Source organism: Panicum hallii, chromosome 7 (genome assembly GCF_002211085.1).
Source record: "Panicum hallii strain FIL2 chromosome 7, PHallii_v3.1, whole genome shotgun sequence".
NCBI classification, from domain to species: domain Eukaryota; kingdom Viridiplantae; phylum Streptophyta; class Magnoliopsida; order Poales; family Poaceae; genus Panicum; species Panicum hallii.
The window spans coordinates 47,355,244-47,369,774 of record NC_038048.1 but is presented as its reverse complement, the minus strand read 5'-3'; the positions used below and the strand labels follow the sequence as shown (position 1 = coordinate 47,369,774).

General features: G+C 47.3%; 4 protein-coding genes across 6 annotated transcripts; 3 read left to right on the top strand and 1 right to left on the bottom strand.

Moving 5' to 3' along the window:
• Window positions 1-1,672: 1,672 nt before the first annotated feature.
• LOC112899165 (C2 domain-containing protein At1g63220-like) lies at window positions 1,673-3,355 on the bottom strand. Its single transcript, XM_025967518.1, has 5 exons — window positions 3,161-3,355; window positions 2,571-2,636; window positions 2,302-2,425; window positions 1,995-2,112; window positions 1,673-1,892 (listed from the first exon to the last, which is right to left on the bottom strand). The coding sequence occupies exons 1-5, from the start codon at window positions 3,225-3,227 to the stop codon at window positions 1,842-1,844; spliced, it is 426 nt and encodes a 141-aa protein (XP_025823303.1). The 5' UTR covers window positions 3,228-3,355; the 3' UTR covers window positions 1,673-1,841.
• A 1,130-nt stretch (window positions 3,356-4,485) lies between these two features.
• Window positions 4,486-8,766, top strand: LOC112899163 (cysteine protease ATG4B-like). 2 transcript variants are annotated; one of them, XM_025967517.1, is made up of 9 exons: window positions 4,486-4,653; window positions 5,076-5,572; window positions 5,657-5,742; window positions 5,834-5,884; window positions 6,042-6,427; window positions 6,807-6,945; window positions 8,020-8,075; window positions 8,186-8,256; window positions 8,329-8,766. In XM_025967517.1, exons 2-9 carry the CDS (start codon window positions 5,116-5,118, stop codon window positions 8,535-8,537), a joined length of 1,455 nt encoding a protein of 484 aa, XP_025823302.1. In that variant the 5' UTR covers window positions 4,486-4,653; window positions 5,076-5,115; the 3' UTR covers window positions 8,538-8,766. The 2 variants fall into 2 exon arrangements, with proteins under 2 accessions (XP_025823302.1, XP_025823301.1); XM_025967516.1 differs by having other exon boundaries at window positions 5,073-5,572.
• Window positions 8,767-8,870: 104 nt separating this feature from the next.
• Window positions 8,871-11,352, top strand: LOC112899162 (glucan endo-1,3-beta-glucosidase-like). 2 transcript variants are annotated; one of them, XM_025967515.1, is made up of 4 exons: window positions 8,871-9,405; window positions 9,487-10,469; window positions 10,548-10,857; window positions 10,937-11,352. In XM_025967515.1, exons 1-4 carry the CDS (start codon window positions 9,336-9,338, stop codon window positions 10,960-10,962), a joined length of 1,389 nt encoding a protein of 462 aa, XP_025823300.1. In that variant the 5' UTR covers window positions 8,871-9,335; the 3' UTR covers window positions 10,963-11,352. The 2 variants fall into 2 exon arrangements, with proteins under 2 accessions (XP_025823300.1, XP_025823299.1); XM_025967514.1 differs by having other exon boundaries at window positions 8,871-10,469.
• A 159-nt stretch (window positions 11,353-11,511) lies between these two features.
• Window positions 11,512-14,282, top strand: LOC112899265 (acyl-CoA-binding domain-containing protein 4-like). The gene is made up of 6 exons (XM_025967667.1): window positions 11,512-12,074; window positions 12,566-12,671; window positions 12,765-12,868; window positions 12,994-13,085; window positions 13,184-13,281; window positions 13,733-14,282. The coding sequence occupies exons 1-6, from the start codon at window positions 11,626-11,628 to the stop codon at window positions 13,898-13,900; spliced, it is 1,017 nt and encodes a 338-aa protein (XP_025823452.1). The 5' UTR covers window positions 11,512-11,625; the 3' UTR covers window positions 13,901-14,282.
• Window positions 14,283-14,531: the final 249 nt, after the last annotated feature.

The window sequence follows — 14,531 nt, the reverse complement described above, 5'->3', positions numbered from 1 at the left end:
CAGAGGAGTCGTGCTATCTACTCACGGTTGCAATACAAATCAGAAGCTGTAAGCTGGATGAATGGACGCTGGTGCCGACTACCATGCAATGTGCGATGTTAGGAGGGGCGGGGAGAACGTGGAACGCCGGCGACGACCAGGGGAATGCGGATGATGTGGGACGCCGGTGACCTAAGATATGATCTCAACGCCCTGATGATCCTGTCTAACCAACAATATAAAAATATTATTCGCAACAAATATTGCAACGTGGGTAGCAGGCAGACCTTGACGTTGGATGCGACGTCCTGTTGCTCTTGTGGCAGCAGATGTTTGACGCAGCTTTAGCCCCCTTCTGATCGGTGGAGAGGTCCTATCTTGGAAGAAGAAATCAGATGGTGGCACCGATGGGGTGACTGATTAACTCTAGAGGTGTATGGCTTTATAGGTGTGGTGATGGAAGGCAGAGAGACATCGTGCTTTTAGAAAGGCTTTCTGCGGCAATCAGAGCACCTGCAATTAGCTCCATAGGGATATCTTAATTTAGTATGGAAAGAATTTATATTGCTTAATTTATACCCCTCCATTTATACTACTTTATTCCCTATTTGTTCCTATAAGTGATTCATAACTAAGGAAAGAAATATTTATAAATCGAGTTTTTTTGCATAAGGGAAGAAATATGCGGGATCAATTTTCTCCCTTAATTGTGCGTGTCTTGATGTTGCAATTAGCCTCTTATTGATTGATAGGGATATCTTAATTTATTTAGTATGGAAAGAATTTATACTTGCTCCTCCATTTATACTACTCTATTTTCTATTTATGCATAAGGAAAAAAATATGCGGGGATCTATTTTCTCCCTTAATTGTGCGCGTGAGGGTGCTCTATGCGGTGGGTACAACAGGTGGGTACATAGAAGGCTCTGGTATATAAAGTATTAGGATTTTGGTAGAAATATTTTAGAAACATCGGATCTCCACACCTCTTGTCAAACCTCCCACGCTAGCAAGTGGGACTTCCGTGAGGGGTACAGTAGACCTAATCTTAGTGAGAAATAGTTTTAATTGTTTCAACTTTACAGTATAGATTAAATCCCTCCTGTTTTCATTCTAGGTTGGTCAAGTTTATATTTTAGTGCAAGGCAGCCAGATTTTCAAACAATGTGGAACTCAAGTCTAAGATTTTGTAGTCGGCTTTAGTAATAGGAATAATGTTTTGCGCTCGAATCTTGCTAAGTTTTTTTATATTTTCATGTCAATCAAAAGGTAAGAAGGCTAAACCTGGGAAGGCAAGAGGCAAAGCAACAACATGGACCCAGGCTCCAGCAAGACACCAAAACCAAGCGGGAGGCCTTAAGGAAAACAGATCATCATCAGCTTGATCTTCAGTACTTCATCCGTGTGCTTGCCAAAAGCTGATCAGTCCGAGGAGGAGCGCTGAAGTATCTTGTGGGCATATTGCTTGTCCTGTATTTTCCCAAAGTCTTTAGGTTTTCTGATTGCAATTTTCAGACTCGTAGCGTTTGGTTTTTGTTGTCCTCATCTTACAAAGATGTTAGCTTGGTGGCAGTTGAACATTTAGGCGACACCATGCTACTGAACTGATAATACTGTAATTATTTTGCTGTTTGAAAATTTAGTATTGTACATCCTTTCAGGGTTAAAACTTTTTTTTTTCGGAAGATGATAATTCTGCAGGCGACGCCCCGTGAGGTGCCCAAACCAACAATTCTGAATAGTTGTCACAATGCTGGAAGTTACATGCAAATATTCAGTTCATGACAAAGCAAAATAGTGTTGCATAACAGTAGTAATTCTTCAGTAAATTATGCTCTTGCTCAGTGCACACATCGGGCATATCAATTCCAGCTGCTGTAAGTACCCTCCTCGTTGTCGGGGCGGCGAGTTTCCTGGAGAAGAATGCTCGTCAGATTAGCATTGGATTGTGATATAATACAGGCTGATAACATGGCCTGACTGTTGCAGCCGCAAGGGTATTGCAAGGAACATACCACTGCTGGAGTGAAGGTGAGTGCAAGCTTGATCTCTCCGCAGTATTTCTCCTCCTTGACGATTGGGTGAACTGTCGGGGGAAGGCTGCCTTCCTGAAACACAGCCTCCAGGGGGATGCTGAAAGTTCAGAAGTACAGGTAAACAAAGGCTAGTCAGGCTTCAGGCGACAATCAACACCTGAAAGTTCAGAGGTGTGGTCTCTGAACTGCACTTTTGGCAGAAAGAACATAGATTCCGAAAACTGTATCGCAATTCTGTACAATAGTAAACTCTAAACTGCATAGTATGGATATCTTGGATCCTTACCTTGCTTCACCAACGAAATCATCGTTGGTGACGTCGCTGTCCATGATCTTGAGACTAAGCTGCGGGGTATCGTCAGAGACAGTGAAGATGAAGGTTTCGTTCCATTCAGGGTCACTTCCTGCTCCTGAATGAGCGAGAGTAAGATTGACAATCAGATTGGCATCGAGGTCTCTTCCGTATCACTGCATATACATCAAGTGATGCCCTCTAGCAGTAGCAGATACACAATGGAGAGACGGGTATTCTTGTGAATGATAAAGGGCAAGTACCATTTGCAACGCTGCTTTTCTGCTCCTGGGTGCGGCATGTAAGGATCACGTAGGGGTCTATGTTATCTGGTGAGCATTTGCACAGAAGAAGGGCACAAAAAGGATATACGGTTTAGTAGCATACGACATTAGCATCAGAAGACGAGGCGCAAAACTATGGGACAGATCCGCATGCTTTTGATGATCCAAGCAGGTCGGTCAGTACATGAAAACTCTGAAATTGTTGCGGTGTGCTCATGGGCATGGGAATGAACAGACCAATGTGGTAACAATGACTGAATGTAAAACATAATAGATGTTGACCGCAGAGGTAGAGAGGTCAACTAACATGCTGCAAGTAGCATCCAGATGCACCCTTGATCACGGAACACCGCGATTAATCATGGCACCTGCTACTGTGTGGCTCGCAGATCTACCTTAACCGATGAAGAAACATGATGCAGCAGCAATGAAGAAGATACCACACGCGTACGACTCACGCAGCGACAAGCAACCAAGAGGGAAAGAAAGTTTCGCGATCTGGAGAAGAAGAAAATGAAAGAGAGAGAGAGAGAGAGAGAGAGAGAGAGAGAGAGAGGTCAGAGGTTTACTGAGGAAATCGGTGTCCTCAAGGCCCTTGGCGGAGACAAGAAGAACCTCCAGCTTCCCGTGCACCATGTTTGTTGGCTCCTCTCTTCCTCGATCACAGAGATGCAGAGAGATTCAGAGGCTGGATGGAACTGAAGGACGATGACGCTTTCCCCTTGGCAACACAGCAAGCGTGATACAAAGGAAGTCATGGCACATGTAAAGAAAGTCTTTCAGGGCCCTGTTGTCCACGGCCGGCCGGTCCCAGCTTGGCAGCTTTTAATCAATCATGCCATGTCTGCATTGCACATCTGATCTACCAGCCCTGGTAGGTAATTATTGAAAACTAGGATGGCAAGGAAAGAAGGATTATTGGTTGCAACTTGCACGTCCATCTAGTTGTACAATTGACCAATCTATGACGACCTTCTTCTCTTGTTCTCTGCTGTAGAGATAGAAAATAAACACTCAGCAGCTTGCCCTCAGCTAGGTTTGAGCTGGATGGGCACATGACAACATGCCTGGATGCTCGCACCTAATTGCCATGCAAGTTCCTTGGGATCGCGGGAATAACGCAAGGTTGATTAGTTGCATGTTCTTTTTAATGATGTTTAGCTGTTTTTATTTCAATACGAATTATTATTTAGAATAATTGGCATCTTTTTTTTGTCTTATTTTATTTGACAGAGAGGAGGAACTTCAGGAATTTCCTCTTTGGGACTTCGTCGCGTTATCGATTGCATGCATCAGGCACGGCACAGGTTGTGGGCTTCACCAACCACTGGAGCGGGCCAGGCCCATACTGCAAAAGTATCCGATGGGCCAAATACGATTCTTCTGTTGCCTTCTCCTCTTGGTGGTGCATTGTACACGCAGGAGGAGTTTTTTTTTTTGCGATTAGGAGGAGGAGATGACTGCGTGGCCTTTTCATTTCCACCTCTCGCTTTTGCTTGTGCGTGGAAGCCACGGCTCGAAGCGGCTAGCGACCCAACGGCCCATTTGAATTTGAATTCTACTAGAGTAGTTCATCTAAAAATCATTTGAAAAATACATCAACGATAGGGATTTTGAACTCAAGATTCCTCTGCTACGATTTCCACGTTTCTATAAGCCACGGTCGCTGTCGAGGTGCCCGTGCAAATTCCGGCACATCCAGACCACCACCAGCACCAGTGCACCACCAAACCGGCACGTTGTTGGACTTCGATGAGGCCATGACACGTGGGCCCGCACAAGGGCCCATAGTCCCCCGTGCCATACGCCAAGCCCACCAGGGAGAGGAGAGGGGAGCCCAGCTCGGTCCGCCCGTACGTCTCCATCCCTCTCTCTCTCTCTCTCTCTCTCTCTCTCTCTTCCTCCTCTTCCCCTTCGCCTCCGCCTCCGCCACGCCACCTCCCCCTCCCTCCTTTCCCATCTCCCTCGCCGCCTCCGCCGTGCGGCCGATCCCTCGCCGCTTGCGCTCCCCGCGCCGTCAGACGCCGCGACTTCCTCTCCCCGTCTCCCGGTTCGCCGGCGGGTAAGCCAACCCCTCTCTCACTCCCTTTCTTCCCATGGGCCTGTGCTTGTCGTCTACAGTCTTCTCCTCTAGTAGAATTGCCCACCTCAACTCCGTGCTGTACAATTGCACAGTCCTTGTAGAATCTGGATTGCTTCGATTCCGTTCTGTCTGCTAATCTAGTCGAGCACGTCGCTTACCACTGGGTTGCTTGTAATCTGCGTTGCCTTGCCCCAATTGTTAAGTTACGCATCTGCTAACGTATAGATCAATTGTGTCTTGTGTTGCCAGTTTGCCATGTCCCCAGCTTCTCAGCATATTTCGTGTTGCTGTTAGCTTGCTGCTCTTTGTAGTTTATTTTTCAAAACAAAACATTAGCTCTGTACAAATTCAGTGTGAACTCTGAAGACTACAATTTTCAGAGCTGATTCTTGCTTTAGTAGGTTACTGTGGGTGCCCTACGCACACATGCGGCCGTAGGTGATGACGAGCTTGCCTGAGAGGGGAGAAGCACCGCCATCCAATTCTTTGTGCGAGGAAGACACTGCAGCTGCAGTTGCCTCTTCTTCTTCTAGCTCTGAGCACAAGGAAGATAGCAGCTCCAAGCAGTCAAAGGCCTCCATCCTATCTGGCGTCTTCACTCCCCCATTTACCATCTTTGAGGGCCAGCAGGACTCATTGCCGGCGTGCGAGAAGAAGTCACCAAAGCCCTCCTCAGGATCCTATGCTTGGTCGAGGATTTTGAGGAGATTCGTGGGCAGCGGCTCGATGTGGCGTCTTCTGGGATGCACCAAGGTTCTGACCTCCAGTGATGTGTGGTTCCTTGGCAAATGCTACAAGGTGTCACCTGAGGAGTCATCCAGCAACTCGGATTCCGAAAGTGGGCATGCTGCATTTTTAGAAGATTTCTCTTCCAGGATATGGATCACATACCGAAAAGGTTGGGCTTTGCAGGACTTCATTTGTGGCGAAAGCTTATTTCATGTACGCAGGTGGCTAGATATTGACATGTTTCTTATCTCAGGCTTTGACGCAATATCTGATTCCAAGCTAACTAGTGATGTGAACTGGGGCTGCATGGTTAGAAGCAGTCAGATGCTGGTTGCTCAGGTAAACTTTATTTCTTTGAAAATGCCCTTTTATTGACCAGGATGACCACTGCAGTTGTAAGTTGTATTGGCCTTTGGGCAAAATTTTGCAGGCGCTGATTTTTCACCATCTTGGAAGGTCTTGGAGAAAGCCCCCAGAGAAGGTGAGAGAGATATACTTGACTATTCTGAATTTCTGATCTGTTAGAGGTTTACCAATTCAAAGAAAAACGAAAAAATGCTGCTCAGTTATAGTAGGTGATGGAGCTCTTTTAATTCTTAATGTAGGGTTGCTTATAATGACCAAATGTTCATATGCAGCCATACAACCCACAATATATAGGGGTCTTACACCTATTTGGCGATTCTGAAGCTTGTGCTTTCTCTATTCACAATTTACTTCAAGCTGGAAAGAGTTATGGTCTGGCTGCTGGATCATGGGTGGGGCCATATGCTATGTGCCGGGCATGGCAGACCCTTATCCGCACAAATAGAGAGCAGGCTGATGCTGTTGGTGGGAAGGAAAATTTCCCTATGGCTCTTTATGTGGTTTCGGGTGATGAAGATGGTGAAAGAGGTGGAGCTCCAGTTGTGTGCATTGATGTTGCTGCTCAGCTTTGCTCTGATTTCAACAAAGGACAATCAACATGGTCACCTATACTTTTGTTAGTTCCTCTGGTTCTTGGCCTTGACAAAATTAATCCAAGGTAATCAGCACGCTACTAATTTCCATGCTTTTGGTGCTGCATATGGATCCATGCTAGGTTATCTGAATTTATGAGTCATCCTATGTTAAGCTTACCTGTACTCACTTAACTTCTGTGCTACAAAACCTAAGGACAACGAAGTGGGCTGGGACCTACTTTCGTAAATATGTCAAATATTGTGATATCATAATCCAACATGCTGGGTTGTTGTATAGATGATTATTCTAAAGAGACGAACCAATCTTAAATCCATCCAGCCATCAATTAGACTTGGTGATGAATAAAGATGCCCTTGAAAAATAGTTGATGTTTCTGTTGATGGATTGATATGTAATCTACTACTGTTCTAACTTTTTCCTGGCATTGAACTTTCTATCAGGTACATCCCATTACTAAAGGAGACATTTACGTTTCCTCAAAGCTTGGGCATTTTAGGTGGAAGACCAGGAACATCAACTTACATTGCTGGGGTACAGGATGAGAGGGCGCTCTACCTAGATCCCCATGAAGTTCAGATGGTAAAACTGCATCCCTATTATATTTATTTAGCATGCAGAAGCATCTGTAGTTTTTTACTTCAGTGAGTAAGTAATATACTCCAAATCAAGATGAAACACGAGCACAATATGACCTTTCTTGTATGTGGATGCGATTAGATATTTATCTAAAAATCACAGAGATAATTGGCGCCTTTCAAGATTCAACTGAGTTTCATGCTTGCACTGAAAGACAATAGTGACATTTCTATTATGCCCATTCATACTTCATAGGACAGCATCATTTGGTTATTTCTATTGGCATGAAGTGCACTGTAGGTCCCTGAATTTGTAAGTTTGTGCATTTGGGTCCCTGAACTTGACAACTGCATGTTCAGGTGACATGGCATTTTAGCACACTGTAAATTTTTATTTAACTCCGCAATTATCATTAAAGAACAAAGTACTGGGCCTCTGAGTTGGTATAGAAGTATCGCATGCTAACACAGTATGATCTATAATGCATGTGAATCAGTGAATGGCATTAGTTGATATCTAAAAATCACTAGTAATCTAGTATAATTGGCACCTTTCAGGTTTCAACTGTGTTCCATCCCATTCAAAGACAATAGTGGCTTGTCTACTATGCAGCCATTCATATTTCATAGACCATTAGAATCTGGTCATTTCTATGGGAGACAAGTGTGTTGTGAGTCCTAAATTTGTGAGGTTTTGCCAATTGGAGGGATCCCTGAGCTTGAGAACTGCACATTCAGGTCAAAACATTCACAAGTAAATAGCAATGACATGTATATGATATAGGAGAATTTTCGTATGCAAATTTACCATTAGTCCTTCTTAGTAGGAGCCAGAGCTACACCTATGAGTTATTTGTGTCCCTTATGATCCCGAAGCAACCAGTTCCATATTAGATAGCTGTGCTTGTGTATATCTACTATTACACTCCTATTTCTGCATGGCCATGCTAGCTTGGAGCCATTTTTCATCACTGCTCCAAAAAAAAAAACATACATAATGGACGAATGCATTGACCACGAAGCATGCTTTTTTGGCTATAGCAGTCATAGTAATAGTGGAATGCTCTCTACGTGTCAGGCAGTTAACATTGCACCGGATAATTTGGAGGCAGACACTTCCTCGTACCACTGCAGGTACGTGCACTTTGTCAATGAAGTCTGATGAATGGAACTGCATACTCTTCCTCGATTCCTCCTTTGTATGCTCAAGTGACGCCTAATTCATGTGTCTGCACTTTGTGCAGTGTTGTCCGAGATTTGGCTCTAGACCAAATAGATCCATCCCTGGCTATTGGTTTTTACTGCCGTGACAAAGGTGAGCTTTTGTTCCTCAGACGCTTGTTAGGCCATATTTGAGTTTCTCTAATCTGATTACATCTTTATGTAGATGACTTTGATGACTTCTGTTCTCGGGCCTCTGAGTTGGTAGAGAAGGCCAATGGAGCGCCACTCTTTACTGTTGTGCAGTCAATCGAGCCATCGAAACAGATGTATAAACAGGATGGTGGGCTGGGTTGTTCTGGCAGTAGCATGGCCAATGACGATGACCTTGATGACTCCGGCGAAGCAGGAGAAGAGGAGTGGCAGATCCTCTAAATGGGAGGAAAACCGATGACATGTTGAGTGAAAAACCTTACACCAAACACGTTGTCGGAATATCCTTGTTTGTGTGTGAATACAGGAGATTATTTGTGATCTCAGGGTGTCGTGGGACGCCAGTGTCCCATAGGAAATGTTCAAAACGTGGCGGATGCAAAACCCCTTTGTACCGTACATACACTGGGTTTATCATAACTAAATGTGTTTACTCCATATTCTAGTACCATTTCACCTTCACTTGAACTGGTTTCTAGAGCTGCACCAGCCAAACTGTGTGTGGTGTTGGCATGCTACATTGGCAATGCCAGCTGCTGCCATTCAAACAGGACGACTGAACTGGCAGCTGGAGAGTTACATATGCAAATAATGTGTGTGTTGTGCGGATACTATACATTTGCAGGAAATTCTTTTTGGTACTGAAGAATGCCAACAGTGCGTGAAGCTTTAAGGGTCACCAGTATGTCCCAGAAGTCACTGCGAAGAAAGGCACAAAGCTGGCAAGCGAGAACGTAAAAGGGTCAAGAAAAGAACCAAGTTCATGGCATGGTCGAGCACGAGGCTGTGACCCAGAGCCAAAGAAAGGCATCCATGTCAGAGAAGCTGCAAGAAAACAGTCATCTTGCTCCGGCATCACGCAATGGCCTTGATATGGTGGCCGTGGCGTCCTTCCTCTGCCGAAGCCCAATTCCCTCCCTCTTTAAAAATTGCAAGCTGCAAGCCATTCTCTTGCCATCTCAAAAGTGAAGAAGTATCACTCTACTGGTGCTAGTAGCTAACTCAAAGCAGCTAGCCACGATGACGCTGCCCACCGTCGTCTTGGTCCAGATCCTCCTCCCAATTCTGCTCTTGCTTTCTGCCGTCAGAGGTAAATCACCCTCTTGCTTGTCGAGCTCCGTGCGTGAACCCGCACGGCACGGGCTCGTATTGACATTGTTCTTCCGCGCAGGCGCGGACGCCGGCGGCATCGGCGTCAACTACGGCACGCGGGGGACGACCCTGCCGCCGCCAGCCGACGTGGCGCGGTTCCTAGCCCGCGACACCCTCGTCGACCGCGTCAGGCTCTTCGACGCCGACCCCGCCGTGCTGCAGGCCTTCGCCGGCACCGGCCTCGCCGTGGACGTGACGGTGCCCAACGGCGTGGTCCCGCGCCTCGTGAGCCTCGCCTTCGCGCGGCGGTGGGTGGGCGAGAACGTGGCGCCCTACGCGCGCGCCACCAACATCTCGCGTCTCCTCGTCGGCAACGAGGTGACCACCGAGGCCAACCGGACGCTGCTGCTGGCCCTCGTGCCGGCCATGCAGAACCTGCACACCGCGCTGGTGGCCGTGTCCCTGCACGGCCGGATCAAGGTCTCCACCACGCACTCGCTCGGGGTCCTGACGACGACGGAGCAGCCGTCGGCCGGCCGGTTCCGCGACGGCTACGACACGGCCATCGTGAAGCCGCTCCTCCGGTTCCTCCGCGCGACGGGCGCGCCCTTCATGGTGAACGCGTACCCGTTCTACGGGCTCACCAACGACACGCTGGACTTCGCGCTGTTCCGGGTGAACGCCGGCGTCATGGACGAGGGCTCCGGCGTCGTGTACAGCAACATGCTCGACGCGCAGCTGGACGCCGTGCACTCGGCGATCAGGCGGCTGGGCTTCGGCGACGTGGACATCGCCGTGTCCGAGACCGGGTGGCCGTCGGCCGGGGAGGACTGGGAGGTCGGCGTGGGCGCGGAGCTCGCCCGGGACTACAACAAGAAGGCCATCCGGCACCTCGGGTCCGGCGTCGGCACCCCGCTCATGCCCAACCGCACCTTCGAGGTCTCCATCTTCTCCCTCTTCGACGAGAACCTCAAGCCCGGGCCGGTGTCCGAGAGGAACTTCGGCCTGTTCCGCGGCGACATGACGCCGGTTTACGACGCCGGCATCTTTACTGATCCGGAGGTATCATTAATTATATTATGACTAGCACGGTGCCCGCTCATCGTTCATTGTTCATCGTCGGCATTATCAAACACGCAGACCGTTGTGCCGGTGAGCACGAAACTGACACCGGCGGCAGGCCAGGGAGCGGCGGCGGCGGCTGGTCGGCGGCAATGGTGCGTGCCAAAGCCGGCGGCGGACGAGATGATGCTGCAGGAGAACATCGACTTCGCGTGCGGGCAAGAGGGCGTCGACTGCGCCGCGATCCGGCCGGGCGGCGTCTGCTACGAGCCGGACACATTGCAGGGCCACGCGGCGTACGCTATGAACCTCTATTTCCAGTCCAATGGCCAGCACGCGTTCGACTGCGACTTTGGCCAGACCGGCGTTCTTACTACTGCTGACCCCAGTAAGATTATTTTCATCCTCGTTTACGTAAACGACACGTGCGAAATTATGTCTTTAGCAAGTTACATCTTTCATGGCAGGTTTTGGAGGATGCAAATTCACGTGAAGAGGACCCGTCACATAAGAAGATTTCTTCTGTTTTTGTGTTCGATGTGTCAAGTAATGTGCTGTCCTTGTTAGTGTGCACACAAAAGTGTAGTACAAAGTGGTCACGTTGCAACTTGTAACTCGATGAGGAGGAGGCCCATTTTGCTGCATGCATGGAGAGGAGTTCTAGAAGTTAGTCCATTGGGCAAGGGGTGTTTGTTGTTCCTAATGTCATAGGATAAAACTAGCTATATTTGTTGTCATATTCTTTTTTGTTTTTATAAAACATAGTACGGATACAGAGAGGGTGGTGTATGCTTCTATGTGCATCTCTGAGAGAAAGACTATGGTTGTATTAAGATCAAAAGTGTAGTGGACGTGCAAATATCAATGTATCATGCATGATAAAATTCGAGCGAATGGCTGTAAATGATTAAAAGCCCTTTCCTTTGTGTATTTCTTTTGAGATTTTTGGGCACGTGTTGCGTATGAATCCGATCCACCACGTTACGCGCCATTTAACGCTTTGGACCTTGCTGGTTTCTTCTTTTAACTTCCTCGTCCTGCTTCCTTCCCCTCGGGCCCCACCCACCCCGTCCGCCGTTTCGGAGTTTCCCACCAGTCTCCCCACACCTCCAAGTCATCGCGCCGCATCTAGGTCACCACCTCGCCGGCGCCGACCATGGCCGGGGACTGGCAGGAGCTGGGCCAGGCGGCCGCCATCGGCCTCCTCTTCGCCTTCCTCGTCGCCAAGCTCATCTCCACCGTCATCGCCTTCAAGGAGGACAACCTCCGCATCACGCGCTCCCCTCCGGCCTCCCCCACCGCCGCCGCCTCCCGCTCCCCGGCGCGCCCGGACACCCCGGCCCCCGCCGCGCCCCCGAAGCCCTCCCACGGAGGCGACGTCTCCAGCGACGGCGGCAGCGACAGCGACTGGGAGGGCGTCGAGAGCACCGAGCTCGACGAGGAGTTTAGCGCCGCCTCCGCCTTCGTCGCGGCCTCCGCCGCGTCAGGCACCAGCGTCCCCGAGGAGGCGCAGCTGCGGCTCTACGGGCTATACAAGATCGCCACCGAGGGGCCCTGCACCGCGCCGCAGCCGTCCGCGCTCAAGCTCAAGGCCCGTGCCAAGTGGTAGATTCCAATCCCATCCCCTGTCTCCCCTTGCTGAATTCCGCTTCCGATTTCTTGTATTTTTTCTCTCTGTTCACCCGTTCAGCTTTGGATTTAGTTGAGGATTCTTTGGCATGCCGGATAGGAAGCAAACGCAATATGATACTTCTATCTCTGCATAATTCATTAGCCGTAATTGTTATGGATCAAGCTTATTTATGTGCTTATTAGTTATTTATTATTCGTGCTAATGTTGCCTGAGCATAAAATTTACTTCGATTGAGTACCCTTGCTCTGTTGTGACTTGTGTCCAGAGCATGTCCTGATGATCATCATGCTGCATAGTTCTGCAGTGCTCAAATTTATCAGTATGAAGATGTCCCTTTATGCATGGTGTTTCCAATCATTAGCAAGTACTTGAACTCAAATATTAGCATCGTACCACTGTGGTTATTGATTTTGAATAGTCAGTTCAGTTTAACATGTATCCATTTGTGATCTCAATATGCCAGGAATGCTTGGAATAAGCTGGGTGCTATGCCTACAGAAGAAGCTATGCAGGAGTACATCACAATTGTTGATGAGCTATTCCCTAACTGGGCTGCTGGTTCGAGCATGGTAAATTCTATATGTCCTTATCAAGCACACTCTTGCTGCAATCTGTACGGTAATCCTCATGACAGTGTTGTCTTATTTGTGACATGATTTTAGAAAAGGAAAGACGAAGATAGCATGGCTTCTGCATCAGGTTCGAAGGGACCCATGGGACCTGTGTTTAGCAGTTTGATGTATGAGGAAGACGAAGGAAACGAAGCGTAAGTGTTATTTACCTCATGTATGTCTTCTACAGCAGTTTATTGTTAATTCTACCTTTGTGGATGTGACAAGTCCTATGAAGTAAGATGACATGCTCCTTATTTTGTACTACTTGTATATGCAGAGAACTTGGTGACATCCATGTTTCAGCGAGGGAAGGAGCAACTGATGACATACTAAAGCATCTGTCTACTGGTGTTGATGTTAATGTGAGAGGTTTGTGCCTGTAAACTATGAACAATCTGATGCTTATGTTCTCTTTATGACCATAGCTCATGCAAACATCGTTTCTTATATGATTTTTTTTATTTTAGATACTGAAGGTAGAACTCCATTGCACTGGGCTGTTGACCGTGGCCATCTAAGTGCTGTTGAAATTCTTGCAAAAGCAAATGCAGATCTGAATGCTAAGGTATATTGGAATTATTTATATACCTTTTGCATTCTTTAGTTCATGGCTGATTGATTTGATGAGTAAGGATACAGAGGTGGACCTAGAGATTGGCAAAGGCCAGGGCAGACATGGCTAAAACAGTCCTAATCCTGTCATAATCTCGTTCCCACCTTCAGTTTTTAGTATCTGCTCACTGATTTGTGGGTCTAGGAGCTGTGCTGCAGCCCTGGGAGCCCAGGGTCTGGCTTCGCCACTGGTCTTATAGCTGAATGAAGTGTGATCAGTTTATTTACTTCTAAATTACAGTAAATCGAAAATATGTTGGCTATGTTCACTCTAATCCTTGATTGCTGTCAGTAGTTCAGCTTGTCGTGCATCGTAAAGCTGCAAAGTTGAGGCGCACCCTCTTTTGAGTCATTTTGGCGTATGCGCCTAATGAACTGAACTTAACTGTTTCTGCTTTGTTCAGGATAATGAAGGACAAACGGCACTTCACTACGCTGTTGTTTGTGAAAGAGAAGACATTGCAGAGTTGCTCGTCAAGCATCATGCTGATCTTCAGATCAAGGATGAGGATGGGAACACAGCACGTGACTTATGCCCTTCAAGCTGGTCTTTTATGAATCAGGCAAACTGACATGAACTGGATATGTTGACGTCTTCTGCGAAGAAACACGCTGCTCTACATTAGCTGTAACGTAAGCTCCTAGAACACTTGGTTGCGTGTTTTTTTTTTATGTGGGGGCATCTGGTGTATCTTCTATCCTGTATAAAGCTTGGGAAAATCAGACGAGTTGTGGACATCTAGTCTACCTGGTGTCCTCTATGAAGCTTGGGAGATCAGATGAGTTGTTTTATCGACCTCATCAATTCGGTTGTTAAAACTAAAGTTAATGCAGTATTAAGTACTGGATGATACTTGTATTGCTTTACACAGAAGAATTGTACTAGTGGATTTATGCTGAACACCAATGGTGTGTTGGTGAAAGAAATTCCAATCGTACATGGTTCATCGCTCATCAGGTGTTTTGGGGGCTTAGTGCATGAGTTGTATGTTTACTTTTGTATTGACCCTTCATTATGTATTTGTGTGGGAGGCGCTGCACAAATGAGACAATGTACTGCACTGAACATGACAGAGCACAAATCTGGCATTGTATGATTCTGAACGTCAGTCAGACTAAGTGCATTTAAAGCAAGAAGAAACACGAATTAAACAATTTATGACTCGTCTGAACAATAACACAATATGTAGTCCAAAAGTCTAA

What these genes read in the sequence shown, in the direction of transcription:
- LOC112899163 (XM_025967517.1), top strand. Translation starts at nt 5,116, where the DNA reads ATGACGAGCTTGCCTGAGAGGGGAGAAGCACCGCCATCCAATTCTTTG. An exon ending in CTTGACAAAATTAATCCAAG is followed by an intron (nt 6,428 to 6,806) that starts GTAATCAGCACG and finishes ACTTTCTATCAG; the next exon opens with GTACATCCCATTACTAAAGG. An exon ending in TTTTTACTGCCGTGACAAAG is followed by an intron (nt 8,257 to 8,328) that starts GTGAGCTTTTGT and finishes ATCTTTATGTAG; the next exon opens with ATGACTTTGATGACTTCTGT.
- LOC112899162 (XM_025967514.1), top strand. Translation starts at nt 9,336, where the DNA reads ATGACGCTGCCCACCGTCGTCTTGGTCCAGATCCTCCTCCCAATTCTG. An exon ending in GCATCTTTACTGATCCGGAG is followed by an intron (nt 10,470 to 10,547) that starts GTATCATTAATT and finishes TCAAACACGCAG; the next exon opens with ACCGTTGTGCCGGTGAGCAC. An exon ending in TCTTACTACTGCTGACCCCA is followed by an intron (nt 10,858 to 10,936) that starts GTAAGATTATTT and finishes CTTTCATGGCAG; the next exon opens with GTTTTGGAGGATGCAAATTC.
- LOC112899165 (XM_025967518.1), bottom strand. Translation starts at nt 3,227, where the DNA reads ATGGTGCACGGGAAGCTGGAGGTTCTTCTTGTCTCCGCCAAGGGCCTT. An exon ending in TGAGGACACCGATTTCCTCA is followed by an intron (nt 2,637 to 3,160) that starts GTAAACCTCTGA and finishes AATGCTCACCAG; the next exon opens with ATAACATAGACCCCTACGTG. An exon ending in TCACCTTCACTCCAGCAGTG is followed by an intron (nt 1,893 to 1,994) that starts GTATGTTCCTTG and finishes ATTCTTCTCCAG; the next exon opens with GAAACTCGCCGCCCCGACAA.
- LOC112899265 (XM_025967667.1), top strand. Translation starts at nt 11,626, where the DNA reads ATGGCCGGGGACTGGCAGGAGCTGGGCCAGGCGGCCGCCATCGGCCTC. An exon ending in CTCAAGGCCCGTGCCAAGTG is followed by an intron (nt 12,075 to 12,565) that starts GTAGATTCCAAT and finishes TCAATATGCCAG; the next exon opens with GAATGCTTGGAATAAGCTGG. An exon ending in GGGCTGCTGGTTCGAGCATG is followed by an intron (nt 12,672 to 12,764) that starts GTAAATTCTATA and finishes ACATGATTTTAG; the next exon opens with AAAAGGAAAGACGAAGATAG.